This window comes from Melanostigma gelatinosum, assembly GCF_949748355.1.
Source record: "Melanostigma gelatinosum genome assembly, chromosome: 7".
NCBI lineage: Eukaryota > Metazoa > Chordata > Actinopteri > Perciformes > Zoarcidae > Melanostigma > Melanostigma gelatinosum.
In genome coordinates, this window is record NC_136640.1 from 12,602,705 (window position 1) to 12,621,510 (window position 18,806).

The 18,806-nt window shown below is 42.1% G+C and overlaps 3 protein-coding genes across 3 annotated transcripts; 2 read left to right on the forward strand and 1 right to left on the reverse strand.

Annotated features, from left to right (window-relative positions):
* Window positions 1–3,072: 3,072 nt before the first annotated feature.
* Window positions 3,073–4,439, forward strand: LOC306779615 (putative coiled-coil domain-containing protein 195; the record flags this gene model as incomplete). Its single annotated transcript, XM_079271583.1, has 3 exons — window positions 3,073–3,403; window positions 3,975–4,197; window positions 4,310–4,439. 3 exons carry the CDS (start codon window positions 3,073–3,075, stop codon window positions 4,437–4,439), a joined length of 684 nt encoding a protein of 227 aa, XP_079127709.1.
* Window positions 4,440–8,490: 4,051 nt separating this feature from the next.
* On the reverse strand, window positions 8,491–13,137 carry cep57 (centrosomal protein 57). The gene is made up of 11 exons (XM_079271183.1): window positions 13,012–13,137; window positions 12,489–12,669; window positions 12,010–12,210; window positions 11,807–11,928; window positions 11,549–11,677; window positions 11,154–11,231; window positions 10,873–10,968; window positions 10,286–10,366; window positions 9,959–10,191; window positions 9,735–9,879; window positions 8,491–9,632 (listed from the first exon to the last, which is right to left on the reverse strand). Exons 1-11 carry the CDS (start codon window positions 13,057–13,059, stop codon window positions 9,453–9,455), a joined length of 1,494 nt encoding a protein of 497 aa, XP_079127309.1. The 5' UTR covers window positions 13,060–13,137; the 3' UTR covers window positions 8,491–9,452.
* Window positions 10,308–18,796, forward strand: mre11a (MRE11 homolog A, double strand break repair nuclease). The gene is made up of 21 exons (XM_079271182.1): window positions 10,308–10,395; window positions 11,797–11,914; window positions 14,185–14,244; window positions 14,374–14,506; window positions 14,634–14,794; window positions 14,885–14,972; window positions 15,090–15,231; window positions 15,359–15,473; window positions 15,579–15,764; window positions 15,867–16,038; window positions 16,142–16,222; window positions 16,306–16,435; window positions 16,529–16,629; window positions 16,743–16,913; window positions 17,000–17,059; window positions 17,139–17,304; window positions 17,469–17,555; window positions 17,718–17,761; window positions 17,848–17,909; window positions 18,089–18,179; window positions 18,361–18,796. The coding sequence occupies exons 3-21, from the start codon at window positions 14,225–14,227 to the stop codon at window positions 18,397–18,399; spliced, it is 2,049 nt and encodes a 682-aa protein (XP_079127308.1). The 5' UTR covers window positions 10,308–10,395; window positions 11,797–11,914; window positions 14,185–14,224; the 3' UTR covers window positions 18,400–18,796.
* The last annotated feature ends 10 nt before the right edge of the window (window positions 18,797–18,806 follow it).

Below are 18,806 nucleotides of genomic sequence, written 5' to 3' on the forward strand. Positions count from 1 at the left end.
AAAAAGAACAAAAACTAAAGTTTTATGTATAACATTTAAATAAAATTTTGTGAATGTCCAAAATACATGATTATACTCCATCATTTTCCATTTCATCCACATGTCAGAGTACAAGTCTTTCATAGGACATTGCACCTTACATTCAGATCACCCTTCCTCTCACTATAGCTCATGTTGCTCGCTATGTTAATTGCATTAATCCAGATTTCAGTGTTGTAAAATAGCTTTCTAAAATACAATTATGCCTTGGCTGCAGCTGTGCTCAGCAGCCCCTCACATTCTGTCTATTGACAGAGACCGGACCGCTGCTCATTATAGATAAGTGTGAAGCCCTTCACCTGCACAACAGATGGAAATGTGTGAAATAGCAAACAAAGAGGAAGAAAGTCACTTTTTGCCTGGGTCCATGGTGCACAAGATGATAGACAGCAGCTGTTTGAATGTTTAAATCCATCAGCTCTTAATACCAATTGTATTGCTTCCACGCACAGAGGTAGTGGAGGGTGAACCACCATTGTGAAACTGTACAGTAAATGTCCAGCTTTCATATCTTCAATCATGAGTTGGACTCTTTTACAAGGAGTAAATTACACTAGAATAACTTCAGATATGCAGCGGTATCGGACTGAGAAGGACCAATGCAAGAGATGAAAAGACTCTGCTCCATCACAGCGTCCAGATGAAAGGTCAGCGTTGTTTTAACCAGAAGAAAGGCATTCGGCTTTAGGTCAACCTGCCACGTCATCTCCGTTCATCCTTAATGTCACAGGGCCAGTGCTTTGAGGCACACTTTACTGTTAGATAAGTGCATGCATTGTGTTGTGTTTTCTTTGTTTATCAATCGTTCAGTGGAAATGACTCTGGAAGGCAGGGTTACTGTTGCTGTACAGTAATCCTGCCTGAAATGAATGGATAGACTCCAGAAGCAACAATCTTTTGTTTTGGATCATTGATTTATTTCCCAAAGTCAGAGGGGTCAGAACACAGTCAGCAGCCAAATGAATCCAAATCCGACAGTGTTTGTTTTTTAGTTTTTTTGATCTGATGGCGCCTGGAGGCTCTCATCATCACTGCGTCTGTCTGTTGTGTTGGTGTCTCTGTTTCAGACCGTCTCCGTTATGTTTACCCAGAGGCTCTGGTTTCCTTTGTGCTTTGCATCTTCATTGTTGACTCCATATTTCACAACAACCACATTGACATCCTGTTTCACTAGTATGTGGGCAGCTAAGATGCCATCTGAAAATAGGAATTAGTCAAGAGAATGTTGTTATTTCAGAATTAGATCAGTCACTTAAATAAAGTAATATAGACAGAAACTTGTAAAATATAAAATGTATTGTGAGAAGTCACCAAGTACGAAACGTGTGGTGGGGGTTTCAATGAAAGTGAAATGACTGACAGTTGTCCATGGGATCGGGTTTCACTTTTCTCCAATAGTTGGGTATAATTACTGACGGTGCCGAGAGCGAGTTGTTGTTTACTTATTGATGCTAAGCCGGGGGTTGTTGCGCTGTGTATAAAAAGAGATTAAGTGGCCCTGAACATACAGCTGGTGGTAAAAGACAGCTTTCATTCCTCTGTCTCTCAGTTGTCTGTTTCTATCTCTGCCCGACAAGACAGCTCACACATTTCCCCGACTGTCTCTACTCTCACTCTGTGGTCGCCAACACATTCTCACACAAATAATGCAACGTGGGCAGTGGCGGTATGTTGCACACCTGAGGTGCAGCAGATAGCGTTTCACTGACCTCTTCTTAACAAACTCATTTCCTTCCAGACGATCAGTATTTCTCCTCTCCTCTGTCTCATCTCTCTCGCCTCCCTCCCTCTCTGTAGCCTATTTTGTGAACCAGAAAGAGGGGCCTGATTGGGTTTCTCTTCTCCACAGAGCGGCTTATGTAGTCCTGTCTCCCTCCCAGTGGCCTACAGTCTGGCGGGTCAGGTTGCTCTGAGCCAGCAACATTCAGTCCAGGTCATAGACCTGCTATACCTGGTAGCCATTGGCTCATCGGACAATATTTTATATTTTCATGTGGGCAGTGTTAAACCTCTTTTCATGTCGGCCTCAGACCAGCTAAGCTACAGGTGTGCTCAGATGCTGTCTGCTCTATTCATTGTGGGTTACAACCTGTGTCCACATGAGCTCCACTGCAGCACCTGACCATGCAATCTCAGCTGTGAGTGTAATTATGTGTATTTTTCTCCTTTGTGTGCAGCACGCCTGTATTTGATGTCTGTTGTGATTCCTTCTCTTATTATTTATCAAACGCCTGCTTTGTTTTCATGTTGTTTTCTTCAAAGATCTCCCGTCATCATTGGGTTGACCGCCAAACCTCTGCTTTTATCAATTAACTTACATATTCACGAGACAGAGGGAGGAATATTTAGTCGGCTTGAATTAGAGGCCAACCCAACCTGTGTCTCCAATCGGTGTCTTCTGAGTGAAATGTCAAAAATCTCACTCTGCAAAGACATAAATCCAATCTATGCTACAACTGATCCTTTTGACCCTCTTTTAAATGCTGTTTTATATCAATTATCTTCTACATTACATTTAGAACAGAAACAAATACTGAAATTGTTTAGTTTTTTGTTAGTTTTCCTCCTAGATTTTGCTGACAGATGTAATTAATATTTTAGAGTAAGGATATTGTAATCCCAACAGAGACTATTACAAGACAAAGAGTGAGGTGCCCAGAAAAACAAATCAGATTTTGCTCATCTTCTCTTGAGCTGATGAAGGTGCTGCACGTGTTGCAGGACCAAGAAGTTGTCATAAACTCGAACTATTTCAGACATCCTGCAGGTTTAGTAGGTCTCCCGCCATTCAAGCTCTAATGTAGTGCACATTTCATTTCCGACCCCTGCTTAGTTTTCCTGAAACAAGACGCCGGGGCTGATTAATAAAACATCCTTTGTGCGCTGCTGACTGATCACCGGAGCCCTTTCAGCTGTATAAGTGGTGAAAGGCGACATAATCTCCCCCAGAACAAGATCTGGACTGAGATTGAGGCAAAAACACAACAGAGAAAGAAACACAGAGGGAAGACCGCACACGCTTTTGGGAGCACAATGTTAAAACCCCAGCGGCACGGCGAGCTTGTCCTGCGCGACTCCTCGCCGGTTTTTGGGAAGCCGTGGTACTGGCAGCGCAACAGCAGCGCCATGGAGAGCACCCGCGGCCTGGCGCAGGTTATCATGGAGATGCGCGATGAAATCAATAAGCTGGAGGTGGAGAACCGAGAGCTGCGGGGAGACTACGGTCAGCGGTCATTGGGGGCAATGCCACTGGGAGCCGGCGGTGTATCTTCAGTAGCAGAGCAGCGGGCGGGAATGGAGGAAAATCCGTATGCGAACCTGAGGCGAAACGTGTCTGCGCCAGTCCTGGAGGGGCAATACCAAGGTAAGAGGTCCGGTTACTGCACAAGCTGTGCGTTCAAACTATTCACGTGTTATTAAAACGTCACAAGTAATACAACACATTGCTATAGCACACACGAAAGTGATCTGTTTTTGTGTGACGTGATTTAAAAAAAAAAAAAATCGAATATGATAATCAGTTTTTCATCTGACAGCAATTATTTTAAAGGTGCACTTCAACGATTTATCATCTTTCATGAAGTTGGAGGTCTCATAAGAGACAAATTAAATGAGAGAATACTTCAAATCCAAAAGCAAGTTGAGAGCCGAGATACCCTGATGTTGATTTTATCATTCAAACTACAAAAACACTGGATCTTTACAACAGCAATCCAATAGCCTCTGAATGAAACATTGTAACAGAAATGCACTTTCTATTCAACAATATGTGAGAAAGTAAAACAAAAGCATGTGTTTATTTTAAGACATGGAAAGTCATGACATTTTTTAATTGGCGTAGAAAAATTAACATTTTGATTTGACATTCTTTTCATATCCATCTCTACACTGGGAATGAATCCATTGTAACGCATCATGTTCATGTTATTTCACAGAGAACGCCGTCATGACTGTCCGTAGATACTCTATCAGCTCCACTTTGTCCGGTGTGACCATGACAGAGGGAAGGACTGATCGGGCACAGCCCAGTGATTCTGGATGGGGAAGACTACATGAACAGATCGAGCATGGTAATGGTATCTTTGGTAACTCAGCCAGAGAAGAAATGGGAAAAGTAACCAACAGGCACTCCCTGCAGGAATATGTACACAAAAACAGGTACAGACTGGCCTGTCATATTTAAAGACATGTTGTCTCTATGTAGCACACACATATTTCTAAGTTGCAGCTTTGTAGGCGAAAAACTCTTGTGATTTCTTTCATCTTTCAGGACCAAGGTAAAAACTGTCACGTTTCTTCTACCTGTGGATGACATTTACACCAACAGGCCAGTTCTGGCCAAACACCAGGAGGTGCCTAAAATCACTGAGCTGGCTTCCATAACTGAGACAGATTCCTGATAGAAGCAGAACTTTTGAAGAGTTGAAAACACATGAAATGAGCCTCAAAACTGGTTAGCCTCTTCATTTAGGTCAGTGTGGATTGGGCTCTTAATGAGTGAGCCAGCAGACCGATTTTATCACACCCGACCACACAAATAGAAGACTCTGGTTACGGGTGTTGTTTTCATCAGGCCATTGCGATCCAGGCCCGGTTAACAGTGATGTGACACGGGACCCTCTGCAGAGAGGATCAAATGTCTGGACTCCTCTCCCGACCTGCGGTGTCGTTTTGGAGTGAGACCCACACCTGCAGGTGACGGCCCTTTTACGGACAGCTGTGGTCACTGACTCAGGCCTCGTGAGCAACATCAGGCTCATTAGTTATTCATCTTTGTTTCTTTTCACGATGTAAACTGTGAAGGGTAGTCAAGGGGCCATGTGTGCCTTGAAACACGTGACCTGCTTCTTAACAGTGTTTCTAAAGAGTATTTTTTTAGTGCACGTCACACACTGTAGTCTCTGCTTTCATGTATGAAAGGCTCCTTGTAAATTAACCAGTGTTTGGTATACTATTATGAAAATGAATGTAAGGCACCTTCAACAGTCATTATACTATGTTTTCTCAGTATTTTGGCATGAGCTGAAACTCAGGAGCTCACGTACTCAGAGAGGCTTCAGCCAGAATGTCCATGCTTCAAATTAGGGCTGTCACGATATCACATTTTCACTGCACGATTATCGTGGCCAAAATAATTCGTGATAATGATGTCATCACGATATCTATAGAAAATTGAAAAATAAAAAATATGACTGTCAGTAAAATTCATTTAAACTTTGTTTATTGTGCATTTGTCTCTTTTTGGCAGACTTTATTGGGGGGGGGGCACTGGATTAATTACATAATATCATCATGTATGTATTAACATGACATAAATATTTCATTTTTAAATGTCATTATCGTTAATATCGGTATTTCCCTATTTCAAATAAGCCTCAAAATACTACTTTAAATACTACTTAGTATAGCGTACCTCTAGTTTGATATACTGCAGGTTGTGTTGCTTTCAATGCACCAGCAAACAAGTGTAAACGTGTTGATTCTTCATGTTGCATGCAAACAAATGAGTATTATTTAATATTAACTGAATATTTTTACCTTCTGTGCTCATCGGATTATTCGTCCATCACTGACAGAGACATTTATTATTTAGTATTTCAGACATGGGCCACAAGCAAAGCAAATACTGTCTACTTCAATGCAATATTTGATGTGCTACATCCAAAGTGTTGCACATTCACTCAAGGGAAAATAGATCTGTAATACATAGAGAGAATGAATGATGCCATATGCACAAAAGCTCTTATGTTAATGCCTCGTGTTCAAGAGCAATGGCACTTGTTAAATATGCTGCACCATGGTTGAATCATTTATAGTCAATGAGCCACTGGGCAAGTAATTACCAGCTCACAGGACCACACAGAACCTGGTTCGGGTGTGTTTGCTTTGATTGTTGGTTTCCATGGCACTGGTAATCACCTCTGTGTCCACCTGGCTGTCGCTGTTTTTTAACATTTGTTCGGCCCAATTCATCTGTATCTCTTAACCGGTCTAGCGCTCCATCCTGTGTGCAGGCTTCTGTAGAGCTCTCAGAGTCCCGGGGCTTGATGTCTGGGCACGTCTGAGATTCAGACCTGTGATGACAGCGGGGGTTCACTCAGGCTGTCTCCATTTTTCATAGGGATCGAGCAAAGGTCCAGTGTTGTATGTATGTTTTTGGGTGTCTGCACTGTACCTCTGTCATGGCGAACCAGCACCCTAATGGTCTCGCAGTGACTCCTGTGCATGGAGGAACTGATACCGGATCTGCTTTGATCAAAGGGCTGGGGACACAGTGAGGAGAGTTGGTGTTTCATTACAATCATGTCTTGTTTATTCTTATGGCCTATGTTATCCTTAGCCCCTAACACAGTTTAGGGTAAAAATAATGTATCTTACATACACAGCTTGTAACACAGATCATTAATCCAGGTCATGGCATTACGTCTGTTAGCCAAAGGCAGGAGGGAATGGGTTCTTGTGAAATGTGCAATTTGACTGCTGACCACGTTGGTACGAGCATCAACGGCTGGCCACTGTGTAACTGCAGGCAGGTAACAGGCAGCCTACCATTAGGACCCAGGCAACAGGGGGCATACAATAGGGTGGGAGGTTCACCTTTCTTCCTGAACTCAGACAAACCTGAGAGAGCAACTGATCTACCTCAAGGCCAGCCTTTGTTGGGTAAGTTCTCTTTCCTTTTTTAAATATGTTTAAAAGTGTGAAATTGTAGAAAAAACATTCTGTAAAGTGTTCACAGTACTTTTTTGATCCATTTCAGATTTCCTCTCTGGCAACCATCGGAGGACATGACAGAAAACGGGTTACATGGAACATCCTTGCCCGCATGTTCAACGGTGATGTTGGGAAGAGAATGAACTGGAAATGGATAAATGGGAAAAAGTCCTTCAGCCAGATGGAGTCGAAGACTTTGCTCCTGCGTAAGTAACTAATATTGAATGAAAACAATTTGAAGTCACCCAGAGGTCTTAGGCAGTGTTCAAACTTACAAATTATCTTTGCAACTTCAACTTCATTCTCTGCTCAGGTAGATATTACTCGACTATATCTTTACATAATAGTTATATGATATATTAGCGCTGAATATAGCATAGCAAACCTTTACATGCCAGACAGCCACTAGCTTTTAGACTGCATGTCTGCTATATGTTCCACTGAGGGACTCATGGGATTTTGTATGATCTGCTTGTGATTACAGATGCCGTCGAAAGAATCATGTCTCACGTGCCGCCACAGATGATGAGTGTGAAACAGCAATGAGGTGGTTCAACCTGGCAGCAGACAGGGGAAGCTCCAGGAGGCGTGCCACAGTCAGCATCCCTACTGAACAAGCCTAAACATGTATGTGTTATACATGTGATACATGCAATGTTTTAAAATCCTGTTTTTGATACTATCGGTATTCATTGCAGAGTTTGCTGTCTGTTTAGGTCTTATATGCAGAGACACCTTAACTGTGGGGTCTGCTAGCCCCTCCAAACCAAGCCTCACATGGTTTTAATCCCCCTTTGTCACCAAAGACTCTCAGGAAATGTTTAACTACTAAGATAGTTATTTTGAATTATGTTATAAGTTTATGTTGAATGAGGAGTAGGAACGTTCCACCACTTGTGTTTTACAGTGTATGCTCAGGACTGCATATTGGTGTTTGATATCTTTAACCCAGTTCCTCTGTCCTTATCCAGTCAAGTTGAAATGTCTGCATGTGAATAGTCATTCACATGGCACAGTTACTGTGTAATGCTGCATTTCTTCTCTCGACAAGTTGGAATTTCTTGTTACAATGCAATGTTTTGAAAAAATAACACATTGGAACATTCAAATGTATTGTTTAATTTCTTTCCTTCTGTACAATTTTCTTGAAACGATACATAAAATCTCAAAATCAAATAGTATAATTAATTTAATTAAAAGTAAAGACATTACTTAAATAAACTAATGGTCTTAAGTAGCAATAAATGTTATATTAGTGATTTGTTTATATATGCTTATGTATGTTGAACTTAATAGTTATTTCATTAAACTTACACTAAAGAAAATAAATAATTCAAGTGAACTAATGATTTTTAGTGAAGATTACTAATGTGGACTTAAATTTGTCTACTGCATTCATTAAGGTTCTATGTTAACACAACTAGATCTGTTTAGTTTAGTTTAGTTACTCAATTTGTAAAAACAAATGGTTTGAGGCAACGGGTTTCCACGCGGTTTTCTAGTAAAGTCAACTAGTTCGGGCTAACAGTGTGGAGAAGCATGGTACCATCAAATGATGGTGCATTCATTTCCTGCAAGAACCACACAAAGAATTATAAATCTGTTTTTTTTTCTGCACCATTTTTTTTTATTTTGGTCTGTCCATTGACGTCATGATGACGGCCCATGGTACCATCATCAATGGTAGATAAGAAAAGTCTGTCAAACATAGAGCCCAACAGCTCACACATGGTACAGAGTACAAGGGCACGGTGGATCACTGAATATCTTCTCAAATAAAGCCAAAATACACAAAACAGCACTGTAGTCATATGCAAACACAAATACTTTATTCCTTAGGGAAATAGGTTAGTCAAAAAAATAATAAAATCCTACATATATTTGTAAAAATAATTAAAAAATTCAGATCATAACACACATATTGAGTCTTCAATATGAAACACCAAGGGGGTTCAGTTTGTTTGAACATAATACAGCACATTGCATCTTAGGTCCTTCAGCACAACATTAGGCTCATCAAATTGTAGAAATATGTATTAAACAATTTCATCACTGCAGTTTCTTTAAACCACGGCTGCTGCATCCGATTCATGAATATGTCAGCTAAGAGAATCTGTAACTATCAAGCAACTCAGGAATGTTTTAGAACCAGGAGATTTTAGCTTCTGTATTTAAGGAAAAAATAAATAACTACCATCATTTTTATTTTATTTTACGAGACTCAGAAGTCCAGGTTGTCCATTATTGTAAACATTGTTTCCATGCTCAGAAAACTACATGAAAAACTAAGATTTTTGTTTTTCTTAAAAAATAAATATATATTTTCAAGTTTTTCTTCATTGTGTCATTAATTATATCGCTATGTTGTCACTCTGAGCCCTCATGCCTCTGCCTGGAAAGGAGTTAAACAAAATAAAGTCTAGGCAGAGGTTTGAAACATTCTTAATAAAGAACAATCATTTAGACTCTCTTCCTTTAAAATAATCCGAAAAGTCATTTGACAAGAAGACAACAAACTGACAAGATGCGCTTTGGGCGGACTGGTCGAGAAAACTTACGACTTGTTTAGTCTGTTTAGATGAGAAATTCCCAATGTACCATCGGTCATATATGTTCATGAACAGACAGCGGCTGTGTTGATCATGATATAGTGGCCGTAGGTAGGTAGATAACGTGGTGTGCTCATGTCCTGGTGGGTTTCAGGTCCATAACGAGCTCTGCAGAGCCCTCATGTCCCTCAGCAGCCTCAGGTTGCCTCTGCTTCTCTCTCCTGGTTTAACTTTGACTGGTGCAGCAGAGCGACCTCTAGTGGACACTGTGGAAGTCACCCTCACCTCACTCCCACTGCTCCGCCTGGAATTAGCTTCCTTTCTTAACTTCTTTATCGAGCGGAGAGATGGAAAAAAAGAAAGGAGGGAAAACAAAATCTTACTTTTGCGATTTAGTTTTGTGTGAACTGAATTGTTTGTGTGAAAACCTACGTGTGTTTTGTGTTTGTAGAGCTTATTGATCTGTTCTCCTTTCCTCTCCATTTTCAGCAGCAGCCTCTCCTGCTCCCTCTGAAGTTCTTGTCTCTCCTGGTCTGACGCACTGGCCTCCACCTGCCTCCTCAACTCGTCCTGCTCCCTGCAACACAAACAGAGACTAAAATCCAACACTATTCTAATTCACATTCCTTACAGAGCTCATACGCAACTACACTCACAAGCTCATGAGTCTCAGCTCCTCCTGTAGAGCTTGCAGCAGCTCGGACAGCTCCTCCCCGCTAGCGGAGGAGGAGGAAGAAGAGGAGCCGGCTGAATGCCTGCGGCAACCCGTCTCATAGCTGTTTGCGTTGTTACAGAGGACGCGGCTGTTGCAGAGGTGTGGCTGGTGTCTCTTCAGGAGAGACAAAACTGACTGGACGTTTGCTCGGACCGAGTGGCTGCAGCCCACTGACTGAGAAAGAGAGTTGAATAGAGAGCCGGCGTTAGGGAAGTGCAGCATTGAATACACTTATTTATTGTTTCAGATGTACGTGTGCCCATCCTACCGTTCCAGCAACAAAGGGTATATCTCTGAGGCTCAGTCTATAGTGTGGCTGCGTGTAAGACGACTGCTGAGGTGACGATTTCTGGAAAGAGAAAATCAACATAAACAATGGTAAGATCCACAGGAGAATGTAGATTGGGGAGCATCAAGTAGACCTGCAGCTAAGGATTGTTTTTCTTATCGGTTAATCTATCTATCTATCTAAAGTATTGATTCAATCATTTACTGTTCAAAATATATAAAATTATTAGTTTTTCTGTCCAACCGACTTTCAAAATATATTACTTTCACACCGACACTATTTGGAAAATTAAAGCGACTCTTATTAAAAAGTCTGGCGCTTTTTTTGAGGAAATAAAAGCAGAGAAAATGCAACTTCCATCGTTCTTTCTTCATCGTAAAAATGTATCAAGATATTCAAATAAATTCCTACTTCATTCAATGTGACTTTAAAAGATGTACCAACACTGTAGAGAAGCACTCGACTTCAACCGCCTCGTCCCATTTGTTCAAAGTCCTTCTAAAGAAGGAAAGAAGCATTCTCATACAGGAACAACAACTTTGAACAAACCCTGTGGAGTTCTTTACCTTTGAATAAGACTTCTTCTCTTTGGACTGTCTGCTGGACAGACAAGGAGACACTGACTGCAGAAGTATCCTATTGGTCTCTAAACCTGTCTGTAGCTGAGGAACACAAACACAAAACATTATTTTCAAGAGAGGGTGTGGAAATTTCAAGATTTACATTTAGCATAAAGAATGCAGTATGTAAAACAATAGCCTACGCTTCGTTTCAAGTATAGCAAGCATTACAACTGTCGATAGTGGTGGTTGAAGCTGAAGAGAAATACAAATGAAATCGTTGTTACCTGATTGGCCTTTTCCTGGACAAGCTTTCTCTGCTGCTCCTCTTCCTGTAGTTTCATCTCCAGCTCCCGAATCTTTATCTGACGTATTAAACACATACAATTATCTTCACTGTGGTAGTAACAATAATAATAATAAGATAATTGATTTGTTTCCCTCTTGTAACTGCCCACTTAAAACATAAATATTCTTTTTTACATTCATTCTGACTAAGTAAGACAACACGCACACATGTCATTTCTTAACTGATCTGAAGAACCAGAGCTAGATCAGTGTGTTTTGACTTACAGCATTTGGATTGTGATCCTTTAGAACTAATCAATTTCTACCAAATTACAGGTAGTTTTACCAAAAATGGACTTTTCCCTCTCAGACTGGACTGTGTCCTTGTCTGTACCTCAGCGTTGTTCTGTGTGCGTGTCAGCCTGAGATACTCCTGCTCCAGTCGCTCCAGCTTCTCCAACTGGGCATGCGCAGACACTGCGTCAGACTGTTGATCAGCTGACCTGGCCGTCTCCATTGAAACCTGAAAGCATAGAGAACAATTAAGAAAGGTCTACAAATCGACTCACTCACACATTAGAGGGCTTTAACAAAAAACATTGCATGAAAGCGCGAGTGTTGAATGAATTCTACGGCCCTCAGGAGCACAAACCTGCTGTTTGAGCAGGCTGGCCCTGTCTGCCTTGGCACCGCGCAACATCCTCCTCATGTGATCCAGCTGTCGGTCCAGCTGCACACAGCGAGACTCTGCAGCAGCCAGGTGAGTGATCAACACTGGAGAACAATGAGACACCATGAGATATAAGGAATAGGAGGGGAAATAAATAAGCTGTACTATGATATTCATGCACCCACCTTGATTGCAGTTGGACTGTCCACTTATTTCTCTTTCTGGGTCTCTGTGATCCTGTGAGAGTCTCGGCGTGACTTTATCCCTCTGCAGATGTGTGTGTGATGCGTTTTTCCCCACAGTGTGCAGACTGCGCTCCGCATGTCCTTTCTCTAACTCCAACCTCCTGATCTTCTCCTGGAGGTTCCTCAGGGCAGATAAGATCTCTACACGTTGGGTGGATTGAACATATTTAGATTAAAGTCGTGGTGTAAAAAGATATGATTTTTAGGTTTGGATGGAAAAAAAACTGGAGGGTAGGCTGGGAAGAGAGGGAGGATACTGTGAGAGAATGAATAGATGTCGGTGCAACTGAGACGTTCAAGTAGTGCGGCATCATGTTGCACATGCTGTTACCATGGAGCGCTGAAACACCACAATACCTGGAATGGAAACTTTGAAAAGGGAAAACAAAATACAATGAATGCATAAAGTAAAGAGTTACCTGCACTGCTGGTCTCTGGGAATGACTTTCTGGGTGATGATGGGCGACAAGACTGATGTGAGCGTGTTTGGGGTGTGTGATGCAGAAGTGTGTTGATGAAGGGACGGTGAGGAGGATAGTCCGTATAAGATGAAAGGCTGCCAGATACTACTCCACTGGGTGCTGGCGGTGGACAGAGCTCCTGCAGAGAAACGGGGCTAAATGTTGACCAGCATCCTCAATATCTGGCGAATATTGACATCTACAGTACATGTTTAATATATGAGATGAAACCTTAGATTGCATGCTCTAGTTGACTTTAATGTTACAACATGAGGCTTGTGCAACATTGCACAAGTCAAATATAACTTGAACACATTGAGGGGAAACTTATCCAGGTCTGCAACATCAGCTGAACTGAGTTGTAGCAACTGCTGCTAGGTAGCTTTCCGTAGTCTAGCTATAGCTCTATAGAGCAGCTTTAACTCTCCTATATAGTTACATTATGCTAGATGTAATATTAGTAATGTAAAGTCAAAGCTACCTTCCTCCGCGTAGCATCAGCACAGGGTGTTTCTGACAGCGTCTCCATTGAAATGCAGCCAATCCAGTCTGCGTCGCTTGTGCTGAGAAGTAAATTATGCAAAAATATGTTAATGTCAGTTAAAAGTGAAATAACAGTCAAACCGTTTTTAATTCCTGATTGACAACCTTGCTAGCTACGACTGTGGCTGCCACTGCTAATATAACTAGGTCATGAAAAGAAAACATCACTTGACAAGCCACACAATCCAGGGTTTCTGAGGGGTGTGATTCATTTACTCACCAGACTAGCCCACCTAACGCTGTTAGACTAACATTCTGCTCGAGGCAGCCGGACCGGCGTGATCGCAGCGCTAAAACAAACGTACACCGTTTTACTTACCGGAAGTGTAGTTTTCTTCCGCGATTATTCATGAGTTTAGAAAACTACTGTTTCATAATACAACTACAATAACCGTGAGCCATATGTGAGAGGCGGGAGAGAGGGTTTGCAAGAGTTGCCGGGATTTTACTCGCATGTTTACAAGTTGTTGAACTCAAGAGGAGGTGGGTTAAGATTCTCCCACGTTGTAGTTATAGACATATGGTTGTAGTTTATAGCATACAATACAAATAACGTTATTATCGAACGTTCAATATACATGTAGGTTAACGTTAGACCCACCCGATTTGTAAGCTCTAAAGTTTAGTTTCTGTTAGCTATCTCATTGATAACGTCACATCTCACCTAACGTTAGCTAACGTGAACGCTAACGGTAGCTTAACTCATCCTGGCAATAACTTACGTTAGATGTTGCTGTTAGCTACGACTTTACTAACGGATAATTAGCTAGCTAGCTAGCTATCACACAGTATAATGCAATGCTTTAGCTACGTCGTAACGTGTATTGTTCGGTGACCCACATATTGTAAACATGGCTCTCTTTCAGAAACTGACAAAAATATATTTATTCTGCAATATTTCCCACGAATAGCTCATGGTCTGTTGATGAATTAATACTGTCTTTATCATTGTGACCTAGCTGATGTGTGGTATTTATATTCGCTCCTTACATATAAACAATACTTGTACAAATGTGTTGCTTTGTCTCATAATTTAATGATGGTATTTCCTCACGGTAGAGTGTCTGACATCTTTTTTAAGCAAGATGTTTTGGTCTGAATACATTTTCAGACCACCCGTCAGGAGTGAGATCCCATTTCCCTACATCATCATGTCCTCAGAGAACACCTTGTGAGTCTTTTTTAAATACCTGCAAAGCTTTTCTCAAATACATGGTTGATATCTGAGATGATTTACAGTTAAATCTGGGTGCAAAACAATGTCATGTACGAGTTGTATTGTGTGCTGTGTTCTTTCTAGGGATGATGAGGATACTTTCAAGATCCTGATCGCGACAGATATTCACCTCGGTTACCTCGAGAAGGATGCTATTCGTGGCAATGACTCTTACACCACACTCGATGAAATCCTGAAATGTGCCAAGACAAATCAGGTACATACAAGTTGATGATTGTGTACGTGGATGACTCAACACGTTTATCTCTGTCTGCTTGAATGGACGTAAGAAAGCGTACCTGCTCTAAATACCCACTGCTCTCTATTTGCTTGTTTGCTCGCAGGTAGATTTCATCCTGCTGGGTGGTGATTTGTTCCACGAGAACAAGCCGTCACGCCGATGCCTCCACAGCTGCATCACCATGCTAAGACGATACTGCATGGGCGACACACCCATACAGTTCAACATCCTCAGTGACCAGACTGTCAACTTCAACACCACTCAGTCAGTTCTGCTGCGTTCGTGTGGTCATTTTATCAAAACATTGTCGTCTTGTTACATTAATGTCGTTTCATGTTTGTTGACGTGTTGTAGGTTCCCCTGGGTTAACTATCAGGATGAAAACCTGAACATCTCTATTCCTGCATTCAGCATTCATGGTAACCATGATGACCCAACTGGGGTGAGTTGTGAGTCCCGCATAAAATAAATAATTGGACACAAGATCTTATTATCCAAGTATGTTCATGTGTGTGTCTGTCTGTTTTATTGTCACGGTTTCTTTTTTTCCCCCCTCAAGGCTGAAGGTTTGTGTGCGTTGGATCTGCTAAGTGCCTCTGGTCTTGTCAATCACTTTGGTCACTCCCAGTCAGTGGAGAGGATAGAAATTAGTCCCATCCTCATGCAGAAAGGCAGCACCAAGCTAGCCTTATTTGGTCTTGGTAAGAGTTTATTTGTATCACGGTGAACTGTAAATATTCATTCCTAGAATATAGAGTCTGTGTTCCGCCAAGATTAGAATAAAACGATTCATGTTTTGGTCTAAAATATGAATGCTTTTGTGTTTAGGCTCTATCCCAGATGAGCGCTTGTACAGGATGTTTGTCAACAACCAGGTAACGATGCTTCGTCCCAAAGAAGACCAAGATGAGTGGTTTAACCTCTTCACCATCCACCAGAACAGGTGTGTGCATGTTAGTGGTTTCGGGATTCAAACCACTATATTTTCTCAATACACTTTGTGAATTGTTTTGAATTTTTGTCTTGTCTGCCTGTGTGTCTTCTCTAGGAGTAAACACGGACCCACTAACTACATCCCTGAACAGTTCCTGGATGAATTTCTCGACTTGGTGGTTTGGGGTCATGAGCACGAGTGTTTGATTGCGCCAACCAGAAATGAACAGCAGCTCTTCTATGTGACACAGCCTGGCAGCTCTGTAGCCACCTCCCTGTCCCCTGGAGAGGCGACCAAGAAGTACAAACAAATACACACACACTCACAATGGATAGTACTCTATATTCTGAAGGTGTCTTAAAGAGATAAAGTGTCCCAAACACTCTGTTTGTGTGGATATAGGCACATAGGGCTGCTGAGGGTGAAGGGTCGTAAGATGAACCTGCAAAAGATCCCCCTAAAGACGGTGCGTCAGTTCTTCATCCAAGATGTGGTGCTGGCTGACTACCAAGACCTCTTCACACCTGATACACCCCAGGTCACAAAGAAGGTGGAGAACTTGTGCTATGCAAAGGTAACGCTTTAAAGTCACCAGCAAACTTCCATAGCTCATCTTACCATCCGTGTCCTCATCTGTCCTCTTATATCTTTGTCTTAATCTTCCCGTCATTCTGTAGGTCACAGAGATGTTGGAAGAAGCTGAAAGAGAAAGACTTGGATGTCCGCTCACCCCAGAAAAACCTCTCATTCGCCTGAGGGTAAGATGGACACACTTGCAGCGTGTGCACACACCTTCCCATTCACTCTGCAGTCAAATTCATCATCTTCATTGCCTTCCCAGGTGGACTACAGTGGAGGCTTTGAGACGTTTAACACTTCTCGCTTCAGTCAGAAGTTTGTGGACCAAGTAGCCAACCCAAAAGACCTCATTCACTTTCTCAGACGCCGCGAGCAGAAGGAGGACATCAAGGGTCTGACTCACTAAATACACAGCTATGGATCTACAGTATACACCATTGGTTGATTTACAGCATTTGACATGTTTCAATCTTTGTGCTTTTTAGATGAGGTCAATTTGGACTACGGCAAACTGTTAAAAACCTCCGCAGTAGAGGGGCTGAGAGTGGAGGACCTGGTCAAACAGTACTTTGAGGCGACCGAACAGGTACTGCACACACACACACAGATTTACATTCACACACTTACAGGGTTTCATAACACTTAACTACTGTTTCTGTTGAATTTTCCTTCTTAAAAAGTGTATGCATATCTCAACAGACAGTGCAGCTGTCCCTTCTGACGGAGCAGGGCATGGGGAAGGCAATTCAGGAGTTTGTAGACAAAGATGAGAAAGACGCAATTGAGGAGCTGATCACCTACCAGTTAGAGAGGACACAGCGCCACCTCCAGGCCAGAGGAGTAACCACGGAGCAGGACATAGACGCTGAGGTAAGGGCTGGGGCTAGCATGGGAAGTAGGACAGAGGATGGTAATGTTGCACGTCATTAAAAGAATGCATGCTTCTACACTTCCAGATCCGGCGATTCAGAGACTCCAAAAAGAACACAACCGAGGAAGAGAATGAAATCAAAGAAGTACGTAATGATTGCACACAAGCCATGTTGTGTGGTCTGTTGTGTTACACTGTGTGAGCTTCATCTCTCCATCTCTCAGGCTATCAACAGAGCCAAAGCTCACCGTTTGGAGCGTGGAAATGAGCCTGCAGACTCTGATATATCCAATGAGCTGACTTTTGACTCTGACGAAGGCTCGGCCCCGTTTGCACCCCCCACACGAGGACGAGGAGGCAGGGGGCGGGGTGGCCGGGGAAGGGGGAGAGGTGAGTTATCATAGTATCTGTCGTGAAGATGGAGTAAAAGTAGAGGTGCAGCGAGAGTAAGATGGTGATAAATAGTAGATGCACAGTATATTTATATATATATATGGAGATGTTGTGCATTGCATCATAAATCCTTGTTCTGAGTTGTTCATCTGTCCACCCAGGTGCAACTGCCTCTGAACCAAAGCCAGCTGGTCGGGGCCGTTCCCAGAAATCCTCAGCAACAAGCCAGAGCAGGATCATTATGCAAGGTAGGAGAGTGTGACATTATGTGTGTGTGTGTGTGTGGAGATCTATAGACGCACAGTTAACGTTCTGTAGACAACACTTATGTGCCAGACTGCGGCGTCACTTTAAATGTCATCCTTGACTTCAACCTGTCTCTTCCCACTTATTTATACCTCATTTTTCAGCATTTCAAGCTTCATCCCAGAGATCATCCCGGACTGCAGATGAAGTAAGTCAAATGACGACACACACACACCTACAATATGTAAACTGTACCTTCCTCTAAACTTGCTTCGCATCTCTATCTATCTCCAGGTGATCATTGATGACTCGGATGACGATATGCCCGTAATGAAAGCTACCCGACCCCCTCCAAGGCATGTCTGTGTTCGGTCTACAATGTGGTGGTCCAGTACATTATGAAGAGAAAAACCTGCAGAGACACGCAGCTGTCCATGCTGGATTCATCCTCTCTGTGCCTTACTTTATATTTTAAATCTGTGATGCTTCTTTTGATCATTTCTTTTACCCTGGCTCCTTCCTTTGCTGACTACAGGACAGCATCAGCGTCATCGTCCTTCACCAAGTCCAGCTCTCAGAGCCAGAGCCAGTCATCTAGAGGAGTTGCGTTTGATGACAGTGATGAGGTAAAAAGATTTAAACCAATCTGAAGTCCTCATATCTTTTCGTATTAGAATCTCAACAAAAATCTGTACCCCTACACTTAATCCATTTAATATTTGCTTGCCAAAAATGTATTTAACTCTACTCAATTATCTTAACGATGCGAATGTTGTAATCTCTTTTCCATCTCCCTTTCCTGACCAGGACCCTTTCAAAGGCCCCAGCCGTCATTCAAGGAGATAACATAAGTGCTTCTATCATGTAACTCTTGTTAATGTTGTTGATTTCCCCAAAAATCTGTAAATGCTAATTAGCATGTGAGCTGCTGCTGCTGCAATGTGTTCTGGACTTTAAAGTAAATGTTAAATTATCTCAGCACTCAGTCCTCCTATTGTTGACAATAGATAATTAAGTTGATGAGCTACTGCTTGGTATAAAACTGTCCAATCAATCTGTTTTGGTGAAGGATAAAGGCTTTAGGGGGCCAGGGTGGAGATGGCTTTCAGACAAGACACCACCTGAACCTTTCAACTGGTGCGGCACATGTGCTACTGTACGTCAACACTGATTCAAGTTGGGTTTTGTCATTGGCCTTCATAGCTCTCTGATATTCAGGAAATAAATGTTTTTTCATTCATAATCAACTGTCC

Excerpts from the sequence above, each read along its gene's own strand:
- mre11a (XM_079271182.1), top strand. The coding sequence starts at position 14,225 with ATGTCCTCAGAGAACACCTT. Across the intron at positions 17,305-17,468 it reads TGGCCGGGGAAGGGGGAGAG|GTGCAACTGCCTCTGAACCA; the intron begins GTGAGTTATCAT and ends CTGTCCACCCAG. Across the intron at positions 17,762-17,847 it reads CATCCCGGACTGCAGATGAA|GTGATCATTGATGACTCGGA; the intron begins GTAAGTCAAATG and ends ATCTATCTCCAG.
- cep57 (XM_079271183.1), bottom strand. The coding sequence starts at position 13,059 with ATGGAGACGCTGTCAGAAACACCCTGTGCTGATGCTACGCGGAGGAAG. Across the intron at positions 10,969-11,153 it reads TCCAGGAAAAGGCCAATCAG|CTACAGACAGGTTTAGAGAC; the intron begins GTAACAACGATT and ends TGTGTTCCTCAG. Across the intron at positions 10,367-10,872 it reads AGAAGAAGTCTTATTCAAAG|AAATCGTCACCTCAGCAGTC; the intron begins GTAAAGAACTCC and ends TTCTCTTTCCAG.